The sequence below is a fragment of the Buteo buteo genome, chromosome Z (genome assembly GCF_964188355.1).
Source record: "Buteo buteo chromosome Z, bButBut1.hap1.1, whole genome shotgun sequence".
NCBI classification, from domain to species: Eukaryota; Metazoa; Chordata; class Aves; order Accipitriformes; family Accipitridae; genus Buteo; species Buteo buteo.
This window is the reverse complement of record NC_134204.1, coordinates 67604211-67627054: the sequence shown is the minus strand read 5'-3', so window position 1 is coordinate 67627054 and position 22844 is coordinate 67604211. Positions and strand designations below refer to the sequence as shown.

The window sequence follows — 22844 nt, the reverse complement described above, 5'->3', positions numbered from 1 at the left end:
ACATAGTAATGCAAAAGAACTGCTAGGTCACTAGAACCAGTCTCTACCATTCTCTGGCAACACTGGCAAAAACTTAAATCAAATAAAGTTAATTAAATAAAATAATTACTGCATAATTATACATAGGGTCTCCTCAAACGCCAAGTATACAGTGACTGCTATTGACATCAGTGAATTTTGGACTGACCCATAAAGTTCTAGGTAGGAAGAGAATCAGATCCAAAGAAAGATGTGGGCATTTAAATAGGTCAGAGTAAAATTACAAAAACCTTTGCCCAGGTTGATTGTCTCATCACAGCAAACACCTTAAATAGTTCTTTATCAGAATCATATAGAAACCTCAGGGTTATATATTTTCCTTTTCTTACATCCTAATGAACCTTTGTGCGCTCGCGCACACACACACACATGTGATTTCTCTCTTATTCTTGTCTAATTGATAGCAGTACATCTTTGAAGAAAGTTTTAGTTTTGTCTAACAGACACTTTAAACAGTGGGAAAAATGTTTGTTAGAAAATTCCCAGACAGTTCTAGACCATTTGTATACATGAGAAAACAATGGCTTTTTAACCTGGTATATTTGGGTTTGAGTATTTTTGCCTTGTCTTTTTAGCTGGCCGCATCCATGTTTAATAAAGGCGTAACCACTAGCCTCTGGGCTCCAGATAGTATGGGGGAGAAGGTACTGCTATACGTGCAGCTGATCCTCTGATGGAACAAGCTTCATACTTGGATGTTTCTGAGTGTGCATTACTCATAAGACATTCAAGCCAGGCTGCTGTGATGTTAGATTTTACAGACTCACAAAATCTTGAAGCTGCCAGACGTGGGGGTACATGCCAGTATATGTGTGTTCAGAGCTTGCAAATCCTTTCTTGAGATGATAGGAGGATGCATAAAAACATGGATTGTGCTCAGCTATGACAAGATAAAGCATCCTGATGTAGAAAACTATGGATTTCCTACAACTCAGTGGTCTTTATTTAAGTTTAATCAAATAATAGATTATTCTTTTCACATGACTGAAGGAAAAGGTTAGTCTTTAGGACTAATCAAAGGAGACTTCTCCAGCCAGGAACCGTGGAGAAAAAGCAGTACTGAGCTGGAAAAATGTGAGGCTTTTAATGTGTGGTTAATCTGCTAAAAATATTTTTGGAAACATAAGAATGTTTTTTCCTTTTATCTTTCAGTGAAAAACAGATCCAACAGTAAGATACTACAAATTATCCAGTATTTTTGTCCAACTTACATTTGAGTACTTTCTCTTAACAGATATCTAAAATGATTTATAATTGAGCAGTACAAAAAAACATTTAGCACAAGAGAAAATACAGCTTAAGATGTTGGTTTAATTTCATTTGCTTTCCCTTAAAGAGTAGTGGGAAGCCTCATAGAAAACATTTCATTTGGAAAGAGCCTGAAGCAAGGCTTTTTGGCAGTCAACACAGGATGTCAGTTTTGTCCTTTTTGACACCTCTTTTATTTGTAAATATAATGAAAACCCAGTAAAAGGGAGGAAAAAAGACTTACGTTTACCTTGTCTATAAAGTTAGGGATCAGACCTAGAAAATTCTGTGACCGGATTGATCTAGTGTTGGGGCACTGGAAAATCTGGATGAACTTCCTTATCTTTCTGCCTTGCTATGTTATGCTCAGCGGATCACTTCATCTCTCTCTTTCTGTATCTTTTGTCCTCTTAGACTGAGTTGTTCTCCTTTGTCTTTATACACAGTCCAACCCAGATTGAGAAACCAGGATCTCTGGGTACTATTGTAACGCAAGAAGTTGTTGCTTATTGCTTCTGATTTAAAGCTATTTGAGACATCTATAATTTATGTAACAATAAGTTAGGAATTACAATTGCAATAACTTTTCTTTCATGAATCACCTTTATTAAATGATCCACCTAACAATGACTGTGATGTCGCCAACAGAAAATTTATGACTTCAAGCACTGAGTGATGAACAGGCAGAATGAGTATACAGCATCAAGTATAGTATTACAAGCAAACAAAGGCAAAACTTCTCAGAGTGAAGTGGGGGTTTGCATAAATAAAGTCTTACCCAGCCAGGAACCCTTGAATCCAAGATACTGGATTAATTGGTGTCTTTTGCAAGCTAAAATTAGTTTATTCTTTTTTGACACTGACAGCCTGATCTGTAGCTGGGCTTCCACAAGAGTGTTGTATTTGGATACCACCATTTTGGAGCTATATGTTTCCACCTTCACTTAATGTATCTCTGTGGCCTGTCATAGACTTCCTCAGGCAGAGCAACCCACACAGACATTCTCATAACTCTGTTACACAAGTCTTGATTTTGTAAGCACTCTCCAAAGAGCCTCCTGGATGTAAGCCACTGCCACCTCAAGCAAGTACTTCATATAAATCCTTTTCATAGCTTTATCGAGCAGTGTTTTAAAAATAGTAAAGGAATCAGTTGTTCCCACTATTTGTTTTGCTTGTTTATGGTCCTCCCTCCTAAATCCCGATGAGAAAATTGTCTCTGCCTTTAGAGGGAGTCAAGCATGTCTAAGGGGTATTCCTTTGAGCTCTTTGACCTTTGTTTTAGCTTTGTGTTTATCTGGTGCAAGGATTTATCTTGTCCCTTTCTGTGCTGGCAGATGGGAGCAGTGACAGTAAGCTAGCCATACAGTTTAAATGGAGTTTACAGAGATTCAGCCGCACATGGAGAGGCTGTGATACCAGTCAACATTCATAAACTGTACATAAACACATTCTCCAAATTGTCACAACTGTTCCTTTATTTTGTCCATTGAATAAGCATGGTTGTGTCCTGGCAGCAGGAGGCTTCATGCAATGTGTTCTTCCACAAGGTAAACTCTGTTTTTTTCAGCTGGGAGGTCTCCATGTGGAATTCTAGCTAAGTCAAAAGCAGTAGTGTTGAGGATTCATTGGAAACAGCCAATTTAATCCCCCAGCTAGCACAAGTATGTTTTGTTCAATTCGGTCAAGGAATCCAGGCTTATAAAATGACCTTATAATGGGGTTTGAGGAATTGTTTACATGAGAGAATCAAGAGAGATGAAAAACAGAGAGGGTCACTCTTCAGAAATGGGCTGCATACAGGAAATAGGAAACGTATGTGTCAACTTTACTTCCAAGTTCCAACACTGACATGAAAGAACACATAAAGAAGGCCATTTCAGGGAAGAAGTTTTCACTTGCCTGTATAGGTTCAATCACACATGGCAGCTAAGAGATGGCAGCATTACTGAAGCATGGATAATAATGCTATTGCTGCAATTTCTGGTTAGGATAAGCTTAAAAACACTGTGCAAGAGTTCCAGTTCCATCTTCAGGACAAGAAGATAAGAGATGGAATGAGCTATTTGCACTCTTATCATTCTGTTCTATTTTAGGTGAAGTGAAGCTCTCGGCCTGATGCTGAACCAGCCGTAGTATTTCATTTGCTTTTAATTAAACTGAACTCATCCATTAGTTGCAAATACCCTGTCACTGCAGTTCATGAGATTGTTTTTTAAGTATTGTACTCAGTGGAACTGCAGAGGAGAGGAATGTTTTCCCACAGCTATATGCAATGATCAACTGTACCTTCCCACTTTATTAAATAACATGTTGCAACATTTTTAAAAGAAAATAGTAAGGCAGTTTTATGTTTTGAAATGTTAAATCCCAATCCTGATTTACTTCCACATCTTTACCACTGAGCTTGAGAAAAGAAGAGTTGAACTCCTCATATGCCTTTTCATTTCACACTGAATTTATAGGAAGTTTCCAAATAATAACGGTCAACTTGGCAGGAATAAATGTAGACCAAATGGTGTAATCCCCACAAGGAAGCATAATTCTCTTATGAAGTATTTACAATAGCAAGCTTGGAAATCCAACAATAGGTTATATTGTTAATGGGTTGTTTATAGCATCATTTATTGACTGATTCATTCTTAATAGTAACAGATTTAGTCACATAACATTCTTCATGTGGCAGGCAGTTCGATGTTCACTGTTGCTTTAAGAATCCTCTCAGGTAGCAGAAAGTACCGTTCTGACACAAATCAATAAATAGGACGTAAATAGGACCTTGCAAAGTTCAGAAGTTTCCTGAAATGTAGCTGAACTTTCTGATGCTCCCTTCCTGTGACCCTCCAATAACCCTTATCTTCCCTGCCTTCATGACCCTTTAATGTTTCCCTGGCTCTCCACTCCCTTCGTCCTCCTAAAGAGCTTGGCTACTTCCCAACTTGGATTCATTCAACAGGCCACCCTCCTTGGAAACTCTCCCAGTCTTTGAAAGGGCCTTGCAGTAGAGTAGCCTCAATGCTAGTTTGCAAATTTAAATTTCACATACCATTGCACCATTCACCTAACTGAATCACATGCATGACCTGGTCAACACTGGCAAACTCCTGCAGTGGCAAGTTGTGGTACAAAGTGATCAGCCTTCTGTGAAGTTAAGGTCAGAAAATTTAGGCCTTCTAAAAGGAAAACAAGGGAAAGGCTTTGGGGTTTGTTGCACATACAGCTTTTGTAATACTTTCTACACAGTTAAAGTTTTTTGCATTAAGGGAACATTGCTGGTCAGGGCAAAACTTGTTTCTTTAAAATGAGATATTACCAGTTTGAAGCCAGCTAGCTGCCCAGGTATTATTAATTGTTGCTGTCCAAACTGCTTGTAACCTTTGTTTCTTTGTTAGTTTGTAGTATGCTTTTCCACTGGATATTTCACAATTATACATTGTGTAGGAGTCAGGGAAAAAAAAGTTCTTTTGATATCTGAAACAAAAATTCCAGTGCTACAGTTTTGTGTATCCTTTAACATACATTATACACTTATCTGATAGCTTCAGCCATGGGAAGATGCTACAGCCTTGTACTTTACTATATTTTTCCACAGACTGCAGTTATCTAATAGAGTTTTAGAGGAGATGTTAACTTTGAGTGCTAAGTATAATGTCCCTCAAGAATTTTATTTTTAACAGCTAACTGCAACATACTTGTTTGCAGGGATTTGTTCCAGTACAAATCACAGATTGGCTCTGATGGTCTTCACATCTTCCAATTTGTGTACAAACAAATCTGAGCTTCACAGGAGATTTTGTAAAATGAGAAAATGTCACATGTGTCCCTGGAATATGCAACTTTGTGAATATTTAGGCAAGCAGGGTGAACACAGCAATCTAAACATCTTTGTGTGCCTGGCAAGAGGATGATTAATCATGTGAACCTGGTGACAACTTGTTTTTTCACTGTTACCCATGTCCTGAAGGTATCCCCTAGAATATTTATGACAGACTAGAATCAGCTTAGTGCTTCTCAGTGGCAAAGACAAAGTTTAAGTTTGTCACCTCAAGGGTAATGACAAAACTGTGTCCTTGCCCTTGGGTGTAGTAGAACTCAGCCCCTGGGTTCAGAGGTGGGTGTGGTAAGGGTGAAAAGGCTGTTGAGTGGGAGCAAAGTCTCCCAAGGTGACATGACAAAGAGTAGTTCAGAGCAAATCCAGGTTGGTTGGTGGCAGCAGAGAAAGTGACCTGAGATGAGTCAGTGGGATCTCTGGGTACATAAGTTTGGGAGTTAGGAACTCCCTAAAAGTTTGGCAAGGTTGAGATAAAGTTTGGAATATTCAGTAAGGGCAAAGTGACTCTTAAGTCAAAGGAAGAGCTGCCAACCCCAGAGCAGTGGCCATAATGCCTTGACCCTATCCTTGGAGGCAAAATAAGCAATAATCAGCTGTTTCTTCTATTATAGATGAAGTAGACAATGGTGACCTTGCTGTCTTTGGCAGTCGCCTGTCTATGCAACCTCTTGCTTCCTTATGACTAAAGCTAGCCTGTTATTCTGTATTCTTGCACTAAAACATAGCATCTGCCGTAACATGCTTACAGTCTGAATTTTATTTGCCGATCCTTGGAGGGCCAGCACAAAAGATTTGTCTGTGTGAGAAATGAACATTTAAGTGATATAACACAATGTTGTGTGTATACTGTGATAGACTGCAAATTGAAAAACTGAAATATGTTTAGCATTGTCTTCTTTAGACTAAACAAACACAGTGACCTTAGCTTCTCCTCATATGGCATGTGCTTCAGCCCCCAAAGCATCTCTGTAGCCCTTATTGATAAACTTGCTCCATTTTATTAATCTCTCTCCTGTACTGGGAGAATCAAGACTGCTCAAAGAATTTGAGATACCACCTCACAAGTGCTGATTAAAGAGGCCTAATAATTTCCTTCAACCTACAGACTGGGAACGTTTTCGTTGCTGAATGTCGCTTTGGAGATTGGACATTAACATCCCTCTACTAAGGGACTTATTTTCATTTCTCTTCAGACAGGGAAATTTTGTTTAACTGTTAACATAAATGGCTTAGAAATTAAAGACTGTGTCAGAAATACCAGTTCTGTCAATAATTGAAAATAAAGCATATTGATTGTACTTAAAACCCCATGTATTTCAGAAGCTTCAGTTTGTGCAAACCCATCTTTTTTCATGTCTTTCATGAATTTACACCCTCTGGGACTAGAATTTCAGATTTACATTGTTCAGCTGATCATTAGGAGTAGGATATATTTTGTGTTATTTGCCTGTTATTTAAAAATATAACAGAGTAGTAACGTAAACTGATCCTTGTGATAAACCACTGGTTGGTAATCTTAACCAGAGAGATGGTGCTTATTAATATGTACTGATTTAATTTATTTCAGGATCATGTAAGACCAAAAGGCAAAACAAAAATACACAGAAACCCTGTTTCCCTACTGAAATGGCCAATAGGCGCAGTTTTCCAGCTTTGAAATCCCTAGTATATTCCAGTCCATGAAACTGGATTAAGAAGATGGAGCATCATGCTGAATAACAGACTTTCCCAAGCCCTTTATGTGTAGGAGAGAGAGAAGTATCTTGAAATGTTGTACCCTTCATGGAAACAAATGTCAAGAAAAAGAATGTGAACAAAGCCTGTAACACTCTGCCAAGTGCTGGAGAGGCATCTGTTAGTGTCTCTAGAATCTTGCCATCAGAGAAGGTTTCACCATCTAAAGTGTCAGATCTTCCCAGAATTTTGCCCAAGTAGTGCCTCTAGAAGTTGGATCCCAGAAAAGGTGACCAGGCACTGCAGTAATGTCAAAACGGTCAGACTCTTCAAATATGTCTCTGACGCCACTGAATCTGCCCGTCATCCCACCAAGAAGACCTTGCTTCAGGGTATGCTATATCTGTGGCAGAGAATTTGGGTCAGAGTCTATTTCTATACATGAGCCCCAGTGCCTAAAGAAGTGGCGTATTGAAAATGATCAGCTACCAAGGCATCTCAGAAGAGTGGAGCCCAGGAAACCTGAGGTCCTTACTGGTGGTTCCTGTACGCTTACTGAAAATAAAGCAGCTTATCAGAGTGCTCAAGCCCAGCTCCTGCCCTGTGGAAACTGTGGCCGAACCTTTCTTCCTGACCGTCTCATTGTGCACCAAAATTGTTGCAGAGGAGGTGGCAGCAGTGTGGGGCTGTCAAGCTCTATCCCCCATAAATCTGGTAAAGGCCCAAGCTCTGGCTGTGACTCAGCAAATGATGATCCTTCAAAGGCCCATCAAGGAAAGAGCGGGGCTGCACCAGCTGTATTAGACAAGGTAAAATGCTAAACACGTGCTGTGTGAAAGGGTGTGGATGTATTTTGATGCTAGGCACTCCAGGGGAGACTGGGTTCCCACCAGATTTAAAATCACTTTCCTTCAGAAGGATCATTTGGCTCCATGCAAATGTTTCTCTGCTGAATAGTAGGCAAAGGAAAGGGGAATACAGTGTTGTTGTGCTTTAACCCCAGCCAGCAACTAAGCACCACGCAGCCACACACTCACTTGCCCCCCACCCAGTGGGATGGGGGAGAAAATCAGGAAAAGACGTAAAACTCATGGGTTAAGATAAGAATGGTTTAATAGAACAGAAAAGAAGAAACTAATAATGATAATGAAAACACTAATAAAATGACAGCAGTAATAATAAAAGGATTGGAATGTACAAATGATGCACAGTGCAATTGCTTACCCCCCCACTAATCGACGCCCAGTTAAACCCCAAGTGGTAATCCTCCGCCCCCACTCCCCCCAGTTTATACACTAGATGTGACGTCCCATGGTATGGAATACACTGTTGGCCAGTTTGGGTCAGGTGCCCTGGCTGTGTCCTGTGCCAACTTCTTCTGCCCCTCCAGCTTTCTCGCTGGCTGGCCATGAGAAGCTGAAATATCCTTGACTTAGACTAAATATTACTTAGCAACAACTGAAAACATCCGTGTGTTATCAACATTCTTCTCAAACTGAACTGAAAACATAGCACTGTACCAGCTACTAGGAAGATAATTAACTCTATCCCAGCTGAAACCAGGACAAGTGTGCGTAAGGGAAACTACTTATTCCTATTTCTTTTGGGTTTCCTGTTGAAAGGGAGTAGTTGGGTTCTCATATTCTGTGGTCCTGTGAGAATTATGTCCCCAAAAGGGAGCACTGCATGCAGTAGTTCCATAGGAAATTCTGTTGAGCACCTTAGGCAAGCTTTGAATGTTATATGTTTTAGCAGGTATTAGGTATTTTTATTTAGGTAACATGAAATACAGCATTTCGTTATCCTGTAAGCACTCCAGTGATTTTAATTTTTTACTGTTATTCATAACCTTGGCATGGAACTTGAGTTTACTGAGGACTGCATGTTCAAAGGCAGCAACTCAGAGTATAATAACAACAAAATAAATAAGACTGCACATTTCTTTCCACTGAATTTGATTCAAGATCCAAGAATAAAGAAGCTGATTCACATTATCCAAAAGCTACACAAAGTTTTGGAAAATGGCATATTTTTTCTGCATTTGTTTCTGCAAAGCTGTGTTTTGGCCAGGACTTTTGTAAAAGGATGGAAGTCTAAATTTAGGCCCAGTGTCTAAAATAAAAGGCTTTTTTTTTTTTTTTTTTAATGGAGGTTAGAATCCTATTGCCTACATTACTTTTGAAAATGGGATTTAGCTTTCTCAGTCATCAAAGGAATGCAGTGCTATGCAAAGCATTTCTAAAAATGTTTTAAAAGTCAAAGCCTGCTGTATTTCACTTTTCCAACTGCTGAATAAAATGGAGATAATAACATTACCCTAACAAACATGAGAATAAAGACAATGTGAGGCATTTTTATAGTATGCTATTTGAGGCCACTAATTGATAGATATTGGCAAATTAGGTCCACTCCTCAGGTCTTTTATCAGCAAATTTCAAATAACCCACAAATAGTTCAAAGTGCTGCACAGGTGCATCTATAGCTATAGGAAAGGAGATGTTCTTGTTGTGTTACACTACTTTTTGCCATTTTCCAAAGAACTGGCATTGCTGTAAAGGTGATTGTTTAATGAAAGGCATGGGTGTGAAGCAAAGAGTTTTGTCCATCACACAGAATTCTATATGTTTAGCAAAAAACGGGGGGCAGGAGGGTATGTCTATAGTTATAAAGTTGTAAAAAAACAAGTTTAGAGTGTGGTTTGGCATGAGAGTGACTCTGTAAAAATGTTGCCCTCTTGCACAACATATCTGCTCCCTGTGTGGATTCAGTCACATCTGCTGACTTGTTGAACAACAACATTATTATCACTTTTTACTTCTGTAAGTTCTGCAGAGCCAGAATGTAATATGTTCAAATCTGTTCTTCCTTCTGTGTGAACAACAGGTTTCCTCATTTACTTCCAAGCAGTTACAGTTCATCAGCTGCAGCAGAACTAATAAGGCTGTACAGCTTGCAGTTTGTAATTGACTCTGAAGGACTTTATTATTAACGATGACATTCAGGAAGGGATGATGGATTTTACCTCTCTGAGGTCCTTTATTTTATTATTTTTAGAGCTGTCCTTTTGTACAGAGGTATGCATTAAAGGCAGAGATAGGAATGGAAAGAGTGAAAGAAATATCCTGTGGATCCCAGGGGCTGTTCAGGATTGGCAGACTGCACCTAAGAAGTGGTCAAAGAAAACCTCTTTTCCATAGGTTTAAATTCTCTGTGTGAGGGTCTCCACTTCCAGTGGAAAGTTTTGAAGGGTCCGCACATTGGAGGATGTTGAAAAACACTAAGCTCACAGGACTGCAGATTCACTATGAACAAGGACAAGGTCTGGGTGTCCTCTCCAGTCTTCATTTTCTTCCAACATACAGTTTTAATTTTGCTCACCTCACCAGTTACTTGGCTGCTTATTAATTCTGTTAAAAAATACCAACAGTGGAGTGAAATGGCAATCTGCTTTGGTACTGGCAGGAAAGCTTTTGGGCAGTCCATGTCTCACTTAACAGACCTACTCACTGTGACAGTGAATTATTTAAGCATCTGTTTAAAGTCCTGATTCAGCAAAACATCAGAGGGAAAGAATAACTGAAAAAAATCCCAACCCTTATGTAAATGTATTTAACAACTGTAATGCTACTGTCAAATTAATTTATGCAATGAAAGATGTCCTAAATTAAAAAGCTGGATTTTCCTCATTTTAAAAATAAAGATCTGACTGATTTAGTGGTACACCATGTGAAGGGCATTGTAACTTTAAAACTGCAAGCGCTTTTGCCTGCAAGCGTCTGTCTTAGAGCTCTCTCTCCCTTAGCAAGTGCAGGATCAATTAGACCAGTATCATCACTGACAAACACTCAGTTTAGCATTAAATGCCTTTAGAGCTGGAGAATCAACAGCCTCCATAAGCCATTTCTTCCACTAACTGCCCATGCTTTCAGAATGCATGAACACATCTGAGTTAATCATGTCTGGCTATGTAAAACAAACAACAGCCTGTGCTTGAGAGACTCTCAAGGATCACATCAGCTCAGAAATTCTGTTATGGATTCTGCAGTGATAGCCCAGACAATGGAAGTGATGTCTGGAACTACTGAAACTCAGACTTGCACTAGAGCAGAGTGTGTTTTTTATTCTTTCATAGACCAAAATGTCTGCTACATGTAAGTGAGTATTAATGACTTGCTATGGGTATGCATTACAGTTTTTTTGACAGCAGATAACACCGATACTAAAATCCTATCAGACGTGTCACTAGCATCTGGTGCTGCCATCTGCTGTTTTCTTCTTATCAAGTTAACTACCTAAAAATAAGATTTCAGTGATCTTCCTTTACTGTATTGTAATGCATTTTAACACAGCACAAGTCTTGAACACTTGTGGAACAACAAAATGTTGATGTTGTATCTTGCTGTAGCATAAAGTCATCTAGTCACTTGGTAAAATGAAAACTTCAGATGCTGTGTAATTCTAATGAAGGCAGGAAGTCAATGATAATTCCCTCAGTTGCAGCAGTTTTGAGCATCTAAGGAGAATATTGACAAGTATATTTGCAAATATAGAAAGTTAGAGGAGATTGGACAGTGAATGGAAGGTTTGAATGAAACTTACTGAGTATTATCATTGGGAATGATCGAACTTCTTGCCTTTCTGCTTTTACACAGATGCCATGTTCATTATACTGATGTATTTCTTTTAAAAGATAGCACATCAGGAGTAAAATGGGATATTCTAGTGCTTCCAGTGGAGTAAAATCTTTAACTACCTGCATCACCTGAAAGAATTACCTTGCTGTTCAAGGAAACTTCATACACAGGCATATGACCAGTCCTAACGTGAGTCTGCTGTTGTGTCGGGGCACTGGCTGAAAGCACTCCAGAAGGCTGTGAAATGCACCTTTGGATGGTCATGAAAGCCACGTCACAGCTTGTCCCTGTCCCTTATGCAAAATGCCTCTTACTTTCCAGAGAGGAATGTGTGGAAAGGGCTGTCTTCATACAACATGATGCTCTTGCTAGTGTTTGTACCAATCTTTTCCTGAACCTCTGTACCTTGGGCAATTCAAGCCTGTGATGAGAGCTCTGGCCTGGAGCAGGAGGCCTCCTCTCCTCCCATTAAAATACATGGATAATTAAACAAATAAGAAAGGCAAGGGTGTGTGCAGTCCTGGATGATAAATATTTATGGAGGGGAGTTTGGGAGTCAGTCTTATTGGGTGTACTTAAGAAGAAATTAAAAGCTTTGTGCAGTATGGGAGGATTTGACCTCACGTAACACCATAACAGCAGCCTGGGGCTAACCTCAAGTAATGTCAGGTCTATTGAAAATACATAGTTGCATAGACCTCTGAGCTAAATAACTTCATTCATGGTCACACAGACATACTTAGCAGTCTTGGAGAAAAAAGAAAATACTGAGACACCAAAGGAAAGCCTAACTGCACTGTTAGGTATTTGTAGGTATTTTTATAACAACACATATCCTCAGGAACAGACCTTCCCTACAACCCTTTTTAAAAGTGAAAAACAAAGCAGTGAGCAGACAGCCTAGCCACTGGCCTGTGAGTAGTTTGGGTTGGAAAATTGTGGTGATTCCAAAAATAGTTTAGTTTCAAACTGCAGGCCTCCAGATGTGACATTTGGGGTAGGCACACTCTGAAGAGAAAAAGAAATGAAGGATAAATATCATCAGCCATAGAAATTCCAAATAAAGCTTATCATACCTCAGATTCCACAGTTAAGCAATAAAAGAGATGTTACTACCAATTGTAAGAATATTCTCCTTCAGGTTTTATTTTTCGGGTTTTTAACATGTGCATATTTGCAGAGAAGGATTTGTGTATATAATTTGATGTGTGGTGATGGTTCAAACTCACTACATTTCTGGAAAAAATAATTCCATCCTTAGAGTGACCTGATTCCTTTTAATTAATTCTGGTCTCTGCTATTGTTTCTGTAGAATTTTTAATTGTGGAAGTTACAAACCAGAGACATTTCTACTTGAACAGATTTCTTAAACATTTTGTTCACTGAATAGGATTTAGTTATGAATCAATCCCAGTTGATAACTTTGGAAAAAAGAATCCTCTATTTAGCTGGAGGACTGGATTTGCTCAGTTGCAATACAAACTCAGCCTACAAATGCTCTGTCAGGATCTGGAGTGATCACAGTACTGCTTATTAAGTCTTAGGTTTTCAGGTGAGACTACCAAAAAGACCATCTCAGAACTGTGGAAGTGCAGATTGCACTGGATGGAGATCACTAATTTCTGTCTTGCAGGTCTCTGGCAGCTGTTCAGTAGAAGGACATCACAATGACTTTAGAACAAGTGTAAGGGATTTGAATAAAGCAGTCAGTGATAAAAGATTATCTCCATTCACTAGGGAAATATTTTTAAGACAAAAAACTATTTGATTTTAACAATGGTATTTCTGTGTGTCTTTAAATTTATTGGGAGTATTTAATTTTTAAGTGATTTTTCATCTGTCTTATATCAGGACTTTAAGTCCCCTTGAAGCTATACATTTGTTTTTGTTATAGTGCCCCATACAGTGGCAATGATTGTGACACTGCAGGCTAAGTAAGCATGATTTTCATTTGTATGAATGGCAGGAACCTAGTTAATGACAACTAGAGAGGAATATGTGTTCCCAATGTTTTTATACCTAGCATTTTTTTAGAAAACCATTTCTAAAAATGCTATAAGCATACTCGTAACAAGCATGCACACTGAAATGAGTTCCCTGTCCTGAAGGGTTTAGACTATAGTATCCTTATCTAAAGCTCTCCAGAGCCTACCAAGAAACATACACTCCCTTCAAAAGACTCTGTATCTGGACCCAGAGTCTTATCTCCAATTCAGACAAGGTCTAGCTCAAGAGCTGAAGTAAAGAAGTAGGTGAAAATTGATAATGAAAAATTAGAGGCCATTCTTAAAACAGCTGTTGCTATATTCAGCTAGGACTAGGAAGAGAAGTTTATATATCTATATATGTATATATATAAATATATATATAAAAAAAAATACCTTGTTATCAAAGATGGCTAAGAAAATTCCATTTGAAAGTTAAGAGGACGAAAATGTCCTTGGAAAGACTGTCTTTGGAAAAGTGGTATTTCAATTCACTGTGAGAACTTTCCAGATGAAGTCCAACTTTTCCCAGCAAAAATACACTTTGTAGAGTAGTATTTCTTCATGTAATTGAGTTTACATGTGTGATACAGGAAAGAAAGCTTATGCAGATTGTTCACTAATGACATTTTCAGACTGTAGCATAAATGTGAGAAGAGCTGCCCAGAATTTCTTGAATACACTGATGGGCTGACAGAGAGAGTCATAAATACTGGAACAGGTTACGCTTTGTCTTACACAGCAGCAGAGGAAAAAATGAAATCCCCACCTCCCTTGTTTGAATGAGAAAGGCTTCCTGTGTTTGGTCTGGCATGGCTGCCCCTCTACCTTTAGGAGGGCAGGGAATAGCTCGTCTCTTACTAGTATTCCACAGTCAGGAGTGCAGGAAGCACTGGCAGTTGTGAGACCCATCAGTGTGCCTCAAAATGCTGTCTCTGCAGTACGTTTTTACACTACTCTTGGAGCAGGGCTGGTACTGACACCACGCCTTAGCTCAGGACGTGCCTAAGGACACAGTCGAGTCCATAATCTGCAATACCACAGTAATTATATATTTTTCAAGCTTCGAATATGTATTTGTGGGGCTTGGGGTTGAGGGTTTTTTTCTTCTGTTGAGCTGTTTTTCTCTGTGAACAAAAGCAGATCTGCAGTGGAGAAACAATGACTTGCTTAGAGTCCAGTTCTGCCCTCACTGCAGTCACTGGCAGAGTTCACACTGAGGCCTTCAGGAAAAACAAGCAACAATTCCTATTTTGCCCTCCTATCCTGAAATATCCTAAATCGGTTTTAATCCTTCAGGACCAAGAATTCCACCAGCTGACTGATCTACGGCAGAACTAACACAGGGTTAGGGACCACAATGACACGGTTGTGACAGCTGCCCCCACTGTCAACTTAGAAGAGATGCTAAGGCTGGACACAGCACTTTAGCTGTGTTCTGCCTGAAGATGGGGTCTTTCTGCAACTGCATTAGACATCAGCAGCTCAGCTGAGGAAGCTTTTGTTGCTCTTTTCCATGTTACTTCTGTTTGTAGATAAAAAAAGGTCTCAACATTTAAGACGGACGCCATCTGCAGCAACCTGATCAAGCAGAGTAGCTGTTTCTGCACATGAAGACTCAGCATTTCCATGAACTTGATGGTGTGAAAATAAAAGAGCTAAAACCTACATCGCTAAGTATTAATTAAGTGACATACATGGATTTTCAGTCCTGTATCTGCAGAAGGAACCTATCTGCTCCAGGTGGCCAGTTAATGAGGCAATATCTCTTACAAGCTTCAGACTTAATCCAGACAAAACAAACTGATAGAAACAGTTACACTGATTTCACAGATATGAATTGGTGTCTTAATCTACATGATTGTTTTCATCCAAAGTTGTTTTGATTCAAAATTATTGTCAAACCCAATATTTATTCTTCTTCACAATTGTTATTTGCAGGCACAAGTGATAAAACAGCCACGAGCAGTGATTTGTTACATATGTGGCCGTAAGTATGGAACAAAATCTATTAGTATCCATGAGCCACAATGCCTGAAAAACTGGCACCGGGAGAATGACATGCTACCCAAGCACTTGAAAAGGCCAGAGCCCAAAAAGCCTGAAGTCAGTCCCATACAAGGTAAGCTACAGACAAAATGAGGAAATGGAAGGAAGAAAAAAAAAAGGATTTTAAGCAGTAGCTTAATGGTTTGCAAGTACTTTTTTCTCCATTTTACTCTGAAGAGAAGGTAGCCATCATGGCTTCTTTTAAGCTTTCTGTTAAGTATCCTGCTCTCTTTTTGAGCTGCATCCATGAAGTAAGAGTAGTTGTTGCCTTCTGGGACATGCCTCCTGGGACAGTCCTCTTTATATGTCAGTATGTTCTGAATCAAAACAGAAAAAGATTAGCAACCTGCTTCACAGCTACATTGGTACCTTTTGACAATGTTCAATGCTGTAGAAAGGCATATTTTAAAATGGGCAAAAGCATCCAAGGATAATGTGCAATCTTGACACATAGAGTCATTAAAATAAAATACCCTTCAGGCAACAAAGGCATAGATACTTCAGCCAGGTTTTACACCTATAGCGTCAGTTATAAAAAAAGCCTGACACTAGCACTTAGCAGTGGTAAACAGCGAGTGGCCTCGAAAGTAGGAGTTCTGTGGTAAAATAAGAAATATAATACTGGATACAAGATGGCTGGTACAAAATAAGCTATTTTTAAAACCTACCTATAACATATACTGTAGTTTCAAGGTTTTATTAAAATATATTTATAGATAAAAATGCAGTATCTTCTACAAAGAACATCCAGGGGATGTTATTGGTCCCTTTTTATTTACATGTTAGAAGCTGTCTTTGTGAGACATTAAAATATAAACACAGTGGGGAAAAAATATATGCAGTATAAAATAAACATTTTATTTCTGCCAATTATGTGTATTTGTGCTGTGGGTTCTGTTCTGTAAGATGCCTAGATCCCACTTCTTCAAATCAATGAAAATTGATGATCCCCAGCACCCGACAGAGCTGGGCTCCCTTATGTATCCCAGGGGTGTGTGCTCACTGTAGGACCAAAAGGAAATCTTATCTGTGCTTTGCCTGGAAGCTGCTCCCAGGACTTCCCCATTCCGACATAAACTTCTTTCACCATTTCAGCTGAATGCTTTCCCTGGCCCTGCCAGCTGGTCTGAGCTACTATGGGCCAAGTTTGGACCACTTGCTCACAGGCAGTTAATTCACCCACTTTTTTTTTATATTCCCCATAATTTCCTGCAGCTTCCCCTAATGTCTGGAAAAGTAGACAAATTCTCCTACAACTCACTGTGAAAGAGTCATACACTAGATCAGTTTACAGCAGTACAAAGAAATATGTCCCCAGAAGACACACACAGAAGAGAGCAGGATGACTGAGAACACTAAACAGCTGTTCAAAATAATAATAATCGCAGCTCAAATAATATCAAATCAGGACTTGGTTAACAGATGCCAAGCAGCAGAGTTGAATCTGCAGTAAAAGATAGGTTCAAAAGACATTTTCGTTGTATTTGATCTTTTTGTTGTTAAGCTCTTTTTAATTATTACATGTTGTGTGGTAAAAAAGATGGAGAAAATGAGAATTCCATCTGAAAGAGGAGGATGCAAAAGGACAAATCAGGTTATTTTGAAATACATTATTCTTATTTTGAAGGAGTGAAAGCAGAAACACAACCACTCTTTGAGAGAACAATCCAGCAGAAGGCTCCCAGATATGAATCAGAAAATTGTCTCATTTATGCAATGAGTCATATCAGGCGCCGCACATCTCCTATGAGGTGATGTGTGCCCACAGTTCCCCAGAGGACACTGACCTGCTTCCAGCATCTGTCCCTAAATGCCTGCTGCTGCAAGTCTGATCAGTTCTGTAGCTTGAGCTAAAATTGTTGTTCCCCCTGCAGTTGCCTCATGCTCCTGGCTTCGAGAAAATAATCTCAGTGTTGTTCTTTTTCCGTAAGACTTACTCTTGATCATCTGGTAAATGCTATAACTGACCTTGAGACCACATACACGTACTGCATGTCTCACAGTTTCTCAACTTAGGGAGGAGGGATTACCCCTGTTGTTGAATGGAACAGGCAATGTTCAAAAAAAGCTCAGAAATATTAACTGCTTACATAAAACTTTTTATAACTTACATAAATCTTTTTCTGAAAACTCAAGTGTTACAGGAAGACAACCACTGCCCTGATTACACAGTGTTTTGTTTGTGGAATGCCTAACACATGCCTGCAAGGAGAAAGTCATCTCTCTCTCTTTTTTTTTATATATTCCATAAACTTTCCAAAGTACAGAAAATACACATTCATTTCCTGCAAGCAAAGGGGATATTTGTCTCAGCCAAGAAAAGAAACACTACTTGGTTGCTCTTCTAACAAAAAGAACATTAGGAACAGGCATATTAAGAGATCTAAGGCTTATTGTGGTTATGTGAACCATTGGATATGAATCGTATTAAAACTGTATGGGTCTTTAATGAAGAGCTCTATCATGTGCCAATGACAGAAACCATGGAATATTTTTAAATGCAAAAATCCTTTTCTTTTAAAAATCATCTGCTGCTAACAGTTCAAAGACAGTACCAGTTCTTAAGTCTTTTTCTGTATTGTCATACCTTTTGAGAAGGGTAGAGCAAATACATATTCAAATTGAGCCATGTAGATTTTTTTCTGCATGCTAAATGAAAACTCTTAAGATCTAAATCCAGGTATTAAGCAACTACCTGGCCTTTTTGGAAATCATTTTGAAACAACAATATGTGAAAGTCCATTTCAAGTTGATAGTAAACAAAATTTTTTTCATACTCAAATAAAATCTTGAAAATACATCTGATGTGAGTGTTTGAAGAACGCTCCTAAGCTTTCAGAGCAGTCACTCTTCCCACAGTGGAAAATAACTGAGGGTAAGACTGGGTTAGTGTTTAGATGACAATGGATGCATCAGTGCAATGACCTCACTGGAAGCTGTGGCTTAAAAGAGCTGTAGGTTTTGTCTGTAAGGTTTTAGGCTTACCTAAGATTTACTCCACTTATTGGCAAAACTTGCATAGACTTCAACAGAAATAAAATTGGGCCCCTTGTCCAGAGCAGTACAAAAAGCATATTCTGAAGTATGATATGCCTCCTGCCCATTGCCATGGTCAGATAACACATGCTCATTAAACAGAACTTGAAGTAAAGCCAAAAAGTGAAATTTGCTGATAATAGTATGTATGTAAAGATGTTAATAATTAGCTGAGAATGCATATCGTAACACAGAGCATGATGTTTTCTCTGTACTCTCATACAATACAAAATGAGTCAGTTTTTGAAGTTAATTTAATTCAACCCCTGGGACAAAAAGCAGAGTCTTTTTATATATTTTTTACTCTTTTGCTTCTTTCTTTTCTTTCTTTTTCATTTGCAAAAGCAATATGGTTTGGTTAAACTGAAAGGCTCAGTCAACAGGTATTTCCTGAAAATATTTTCCATAAAGAGTTGAATGTGGGTCTCCAGAATGAAAGCTGATACTTTCTTTTTTTAATTTTCCAGCCAAAGGTTTCTATGATCTTGATTCTTTAAATGAGGCTGCCTGGATCAGTGCCCAGAACCAGCTAGTTCCATGTGATGTTTGTGGGCGTACTTTTCTTCCAGACAGACTGATCGTCCACCAGCTGTCCTGTAAACCGAAACCTGCAACGTGAAGTGGTTGTAACACACATACGTACATATGCATGCATGCTTACACACACATACACGTGTGTGTATGTGTGTGCATGAATACACACACATGCACCCATACCCTTCAGCCAAACCATGAGAGAAATAAAATCCAGCTGGAGAGCCATGGGCATCAAAACTGTAATGTGTTGTCAGATCACGTGATCCAGAAGCCTCCAGAGCAAAATCAGAAGTGTCTACTGAAAGTGGCTAGTGTAAGGTCAAATATGGTGATTTTTTTTTTCAGCCTAGCAGTAGCAAAAATACCTCCTCATTTCTGTCATTCAGATAGCATCTTGAAATCTCAGTGGAAGCAAAGCCAGAGTGATGTTGATTAGGAAAATTAATTCTTTAAAAATTTTGTTTCCCTTCTACCTAAGACTTATCTAGTTACTGTAAGGACCTCCAGCTGAACTTGACTAATCAAAGAAACCAAGTAGCTCCTTTGAGTTTGTTCTATTGGGATTTTTTGGCACAAGACTATTCATTGACTCCCACTCAAGAGCTTAAATCCATGGAGCACTCCAGTGTTCACATCCTTGTGGGACAGTGCAGCTCATGAAGCCCTTGACTACTAGAAGTGAAACATTTCCTTATAAAGGGATCCAGCCATGGGGTGGAAGCAGAGACTGGCTGTTTTTAGAAAACACCCCAAAAGTGCCCTTTTCTTGGAGCATTTCTTGCCTAAGAATGATACTGACCATGTGATTTATCCTCAGCTCAATAAACTGATCATGCCAAAAATTTTATAAGTCAGAGGAGCACCTTTTTGTTATGAACTTGGTAAAAAAACCCATATTTTTATGTCAAGACAAAACAAGCATGGTGTGTTAGATGACTGGAATAAAATACCACCTGCCCTCTGTGCCAAATGTGACTGTAATAGAGTGCCAGTATGGGCAAGAAGGGTAGCTATTATACAAGAAAGCAGTGGGGAAGGTGTTTAAATGTGCTGTTTTGAAAAATGCTGTTATGTTACATAGCAGAATCAGTGCCAAAACACATCAGTGAATGTGTTAAACTCATGAAGGAAGTAATACTCACTCTAACAAGGCACAGCAGAGAGCACTTTTTATTATTCTTTTACTTACTCTGAAGAGTTTTATTAAGTAATCAGTGAGGTTATTCAAAAGTTATGACAAAATCCAATACAAGTTGTTAACCAGCAATATAGGCTTCCTGATATCATGAAAGAAACTGTACCTCATGTATGTTTTCACCTTCAGGCTTTAGGCCTGGAGCTGGCTGTTACATACTGTGTGACCGACATGACTTTTCTCAGAGCATTCACACTTACTATTGTACTTACAAATCAGATGAAGTGGATGTCTTCATACACACTAAAATGAAGTACGGGTACCAGCAACTTCTCTCTTCCAAGCTATCAAGCTGTGTGATTTGTGGCATAAGTGAAGTAAGAAGTAATATCATGTACTGTTATTAGAGGAACGCTCCTGGCTCTAGCCCTGGCAGGCAGTTAATTCAGACTGGGAGAGGTACCAGCATTCTTTGGTGAAAATAATTTCCAAAACAATCACTGGCACCTCAGCAGCCCTTTCATCTTCAGAATGAGAATTGTATTGTCTGAAGATAGATATCTTCAGGAGTCAAAGGTTCAGTTTCTGTTCTACAGTGCAAAGCTGTGTAAACCCTGCAGATCGGTCCTTGTTAGTGTCTCCAACGTAAGGAGAATTGCTGGTAGAGTTGGACCAGTGCCATCCCTCCTCCTTTTGGCTAGGAGGAAGCATGTGACCTGAGGAAAGAAGGGCTTTGGTTTGTAATTACTAGACTGGCTCCTAGGAGCTGCTGGCAGGCAACATACACTGCAAGACCCTGGAGTCTGTTGCAAGTCACATTAAGTGCTGGCCCACTGACAAGCAGCTTGGTAATTGGAGGATTATGGATGTCATGCAATCTCACCTTTGTGTCCTGTCTTCCTATTCTTGGATCCCTCTTCTTTTTGTCAGACGTGATAGCATTTTTTTGGCTACATCTGCTTCACTGGGTCATCAAGATTCATTACAGAGTCACTTCAAGAGCAGAAACATGTTTTAAAGAAACTAAACAGCCTCTGCAGTCACTGCAGTCTTTGGCATTAAAAATTTAGCCCTGCCTTTTGGTGGGATTCAGATGTCAGAGTCCCTGTGTCACACTGAAGGTTGGACTCGGAGTCCTGTTGATTTTAGATCTGCCAGAAATTTCACCCAGAACAGTTTTTCTGTGTTTCATTGTCAGCTCTATTCTTGTCTATTTTTTATTTTCTGGATTATTATCCCCAAAGACAATAAAATCTGCCTGATGAGCTGAGCAGAGTGTTTATAAACAATCACAAAGTGCTGATATTAACCGTACTTGTAGTGTGCTGTTGTGTCTTGCCCAGAAATACCAATGTATGGGAGCTCCTGAAGCCATAAGTCTGAAGTGTGGTTTCTACATCTGCCTCTGAGGGAGTCAAATGAGGATTTGGCAAATTAAGAGCTGCCTCTGTTATAGGTGATTGCTGCTGAGCTCTGAACTTAACGTGGGATCTGTGAAGCGGTGAGCCTTACCTCTCACAGAGGCAAGTCAACATTGGGCTGTGAGGGCTGATGGTGAGACCAGAGCATGCAGGAACTAAGCAGGAGGCAACAGCCCTCAGAAAGATCTCAGAGGTTGTAACATCCCCTTCCCTCCATAACGTTGTGGGTACAATGATTTTCAAAATATGTAGAAATGTAAAAATCACTGGCATGGGAGTGCATATTATTCCATTTCAAACACTGACAAGATATCACTGTCACTCACATCTCCAGGTTACTCTGTCACAAGCTTTTCTGTTGAGCTCACCAGCCCTGCTATTAGTTTGTGCCAATGATGGTCAGTTCTGTAGCAAGTTTTATTCACTGGGAGAAACACTAATAGTGCCTTCATGGTTTGCTCTCAACAGAGTTAAAATGAGATCTTTTGAACATTTTTCATTATTGCTTGGCATTTATTATTCTGACTTTTTTTGCAGAAGAGGAAAGGGAGATGAGAAATTGAGCTATTCTTCCTTAGTTTTGGTACTTCAGTGATTTGTCACTTAACTTTATCTTGTCCACTGTTGGCTCACGGTGATTTCTAGCTCAATCCCATGTTTCCTACTGGCACAACACATTCAAAGAGCTGGAAAATGTTTTCCTGTACTTCAAAAACAATGACATTCCATCTAGTTCACCACAAATGTGCTAATAGCAGCTAAAACTATTCCTGGACAAAATATATAGAAAGTCAGAACACAGATTGACAAGCAAGTTCAATCACATTAAGCAAATGAGCATCCACTTTCAGACTGTAAATAAAATCCCTGACTGATGCTTTAGTTCAGCCAGTTGAACCTACCAGATCTAATTTAAAAATTAGACATTTTAGAAAAGCAATCCTGAAGATCATAGTCAAACTAGATGAGTTTAACTGCAGACTTCAAAAATTGGACATTAATGAAAGAACCAGTAACTGCAGATAAATATTATGTGTAAAGTGGTATAGTTTAACAACCTGAGAATGTCACAGCCCTTTAGTTACCATACAAGCTTCAAAAGGTCCCACATCTTTAAAAGTAGTAGCAAAAAAATGCTTAGCAGGCCCTAACAAAACAGTTTCATGGACCCTTTTTCTTAAAGACTACCAGCACTTAGTAGACCACAGCTTGAGGAACAAAAAATTTCTAAATGCAATGTCATTTTCTATCTAA

General features: G+C 39.1%; 1 protein-coding gene across 1 annotated transcript in view; it reads left to right on the top strand.

The window, feature by feature from the left end:
* Positions 1–20008, top strand: part of ZNF475 (zinc finger protein 475) — a 30783-nt gene extending 10775 nt beyond the window's left edge. The window contains exons 4-6 of the mRNA XM_075019979.1: positions 6687–7602; positions 15354–15534; positions 18965–20008. Coding sequence (XP_074876080.1) covers positions 7102–7602; positions 15354–15534; positions 18965–19116 — 834 coding nt within the window. The 5' untranslated portion in view covers positions 6687–7101 and the 3' untranslated portion in view covers positions 19117–20008. The remainder of the gene's footprint in view (positions 1–6686; positions 7603–15353; positions 15535–18964) is intronic.
* Positions 20009–22844: the final 2836 nt, after the last annotated feature.